Source organism: Gregarina niphandrodes (assembly GCF_000223845.1).
Source record: "Gregarina niphandrodes unplaced genomic scaffold scaffold00002, whole genome shotgun sequence".
Classification (NCBI taxonomy): Eukaryota; Apicomplexa; class Conoidasida; order Eugregarinorida; family Gregarinidae; genus Gregarina; species Gregarina niphandrodes.
In genome coordinates, this window is record NW_011645774.1 from 9589 (window position 1) to 12079 (window position 2491).

The 2491-nt window shown below is 65.2% G+C and overlaps 1 protein-coding gene across 1 annotated transcript; it reads left to right on the forward strand.

The window, feature by feature from the left end:
- Positions 1 to 1800: 1800 nt before the first annotated feature.
- On the forward strand, positions 1801 to 2045 carry GNI_009870 (hypothetical protein; the record flags this gene model as incomplete). Its single annotated transcript, XM_011130445.1, has 1 exon — positions 1801 to 2045. A coding segment is annotated over one exon (245 nt), but the record flags the coding sequence as incomplete, so codon positions are not given.
- Between the last annotated feature and the right edge of the window lie 446 nt (positions 2046 to 2491).

A 2491-nucleotide genomic window follows, 5' to 3' on the forward strand; every position in this document is an offset into this window, starting at 1 on the left:
TGTGCACGCCGCTGGCACCGCCGTCCGCGGCGCTGCCGCCGCAGGCGGTAGCGCGCCCGCAAAGAGCGCGTCCAGCGCCTCGAGCAGCGCCGTGAAAGCGGCATCGTACCGCGTCGTCACACCCAGCCGCTCGGTCACGGCCTGCACCTTCGAACCTCGCGGCGTCGGCTCGCCCGGCGCCACAGGGCGGTACTTGGGCGCCACGCTGGTGGCAAACTCCTCGTTCAGCGTCAGAAATCGTAACACCCCCGCCAACCGCGAAGGCACCGCCAAGTCCGTCTTGGCGACCATGCGGGCCACGAGCGAGCCCCACAGGTAACTGCTCTCGCCAGTCAAGACGCCGAAGGAAAGCCCCTGCGTCAAGAAGTCGTAGAGAAAGAGAAAGTCGCGCGCCAGACTCAGTTCCGATGGATTGCCTGCCGCCGCCGTAGCGCCCGGCAAATAGTCCGCCCAGGCCGCGCTGCGTCCCACTAAGTACAACAAGACATAGCTGACCGCGGCCGCGCCCGTCAGCGGCTGCGTGGGACGCACGTAGGCCATGACCAGACCCTGGAGCGCGAGGAAGCCGTCACCGAGTCGCGTCGAGAGCTTCCGATCCGCAGCGGCCTGCGGGTCGACGCGGTCGAAGGCGCACTCCGCGCGAATAAACTGCCGGCCGGTGGCAAGTTGCAGCGGCGGCGGCGCGAGTGCGGGCTGATCACGCGCAGTCCAACTCGCTCCTGTGAGCGCGCGACGCACACTGGCCTGTGCTCCCAGTGCGACACCCGCACGCTCCAGCGCGTCCCCCACGAAACGCTCCTCAGCCATGCTCAGCCGACACACCTCACTCACCACCGGCACATGTCGACTATAGGCCTCGTACAGGTCGGTTGCATCCCAGTCGGCAAGTTGCTCCAATCGACCCACTTTGCGCGCTAAACTTTCCAACGGACCCAACACCGCTTGCACCTGTCGCAACGTCTCGTTCCGCCACTCACTCGCCAACTGCGCCACCACCGACTCACTGCCCGCCGCACCTACCAATGCAGGGTTCCCAAAGGCGCCCAACTCGAGCATAAACTTCAACCTGCAACCCACGCCGTCCGGATGGTACAAGTCGCGCGCCGCGTCACACGCATTCACCGCCGCCCAAAGCGACCGACTCATGTCGTCCGCGAGTGCCCGTCGCGCGTGCTGCAGAAAAGCGCCGCTCTGCAACAACGCTGCCGCAGCCGCATATTCTCCTGCCGCCAACCGCAGCAAAAAGAGCGCCAACAGACTACGCCCCTCGGGCGAGTAGAGGAAACACTGACTCGTATGCACCTTGAAGACCATGTGGGGCACTAACGTCTGTGCACGAAACAACTGCTCCAGCCCGCTCTCCAGCGACTCGCGCAGGAACGGCACCGTCACCGGGGGCCGTGGGACCAACGCGGAGGAGCGCTGCACGACCCACGGCAGCGTCTTGCCGCTGACCAGCAACTGCAAGTCGCCAGTCTCGCTCTCCAGCAGCAACGAGTGTTGGCGCAATTTGCCCACAGTGCGCGCCAGCAGCGAGTCAGGACCTAGCTCACGCGCGGAAAGGAAGAAGCCATTGTGCTGGTCGCAGTACAACCGGTTCGGGTCGGTGGACTGCGCCTTGCCCAGCAGACGCGCGGAACGGAAGCTCAGTCCCAGGTCAGGCACCTCAACCATGTCCACAGCCTGTTCTGCGTGGGGATCGAGCACAGCCGCGAGAGAAGTGGCGACGAAGCGGTAGAGCGCGAACGCGCCCAGACACAGCGGGCATTTACCAGCCGCGGGGGACTCGCCCTCGCTCAGTCCACCGCCGGCGAGGGCCGCCGCGAGTCGCGCACTGAGGCGTTGTTCCACGCCGCGCTGCAACTGCAGCAGGTCGGGCACACCCAACGTCCAGAAACGGAGGTTGCTCAACTCGTCCAGCCGTTGCAGCAGTTCGCTCCCATGCACGCGTCGGGGATCCATAAGTGTGAGAACCTCGCGGCGTCCGTCGAGCGGCTTTTGCAAAAGCGCGTTGCAGTCTTCTGCGCTACCTACCAAATCGTCGAGTCCGAGGCTGCAGGAAGTGGCGTCGCAGCTGGCCCAGGAGTGGCGCGCGACGCTGCGTGTGCGCCAGGGACAGGCGGGGGGAGCGAGCGCAGCTGGGAGTACGAAGCAACGCGCCTCCACTCTAGTTTCGTGCGGTGCGACCAACGAGATGGGCGATAACGGGTGGCACAGAAGCGACAACAACGCCGCAAAAGGCCGCGACTGCAGACAGTGAATCAAGACCGTCTGCGCACCCCGATTCAACGCCAGGAACGAAGGCGTCGCCAAGGCACTGCGGAGCACGGGAAACGCGTTCGCAAATACGGTCATTGGCTGCCAGAAGTGGCACTCTCGAACCAAACTGCTGGGTAACAAGCCCTCAAACGCCGCGCGCGCCACAAACTGCTCGCTGTTCTGCGCCTGCGTCCGCGTCCACGCGTGCGCCTGCGCTATCATCGCCACGACA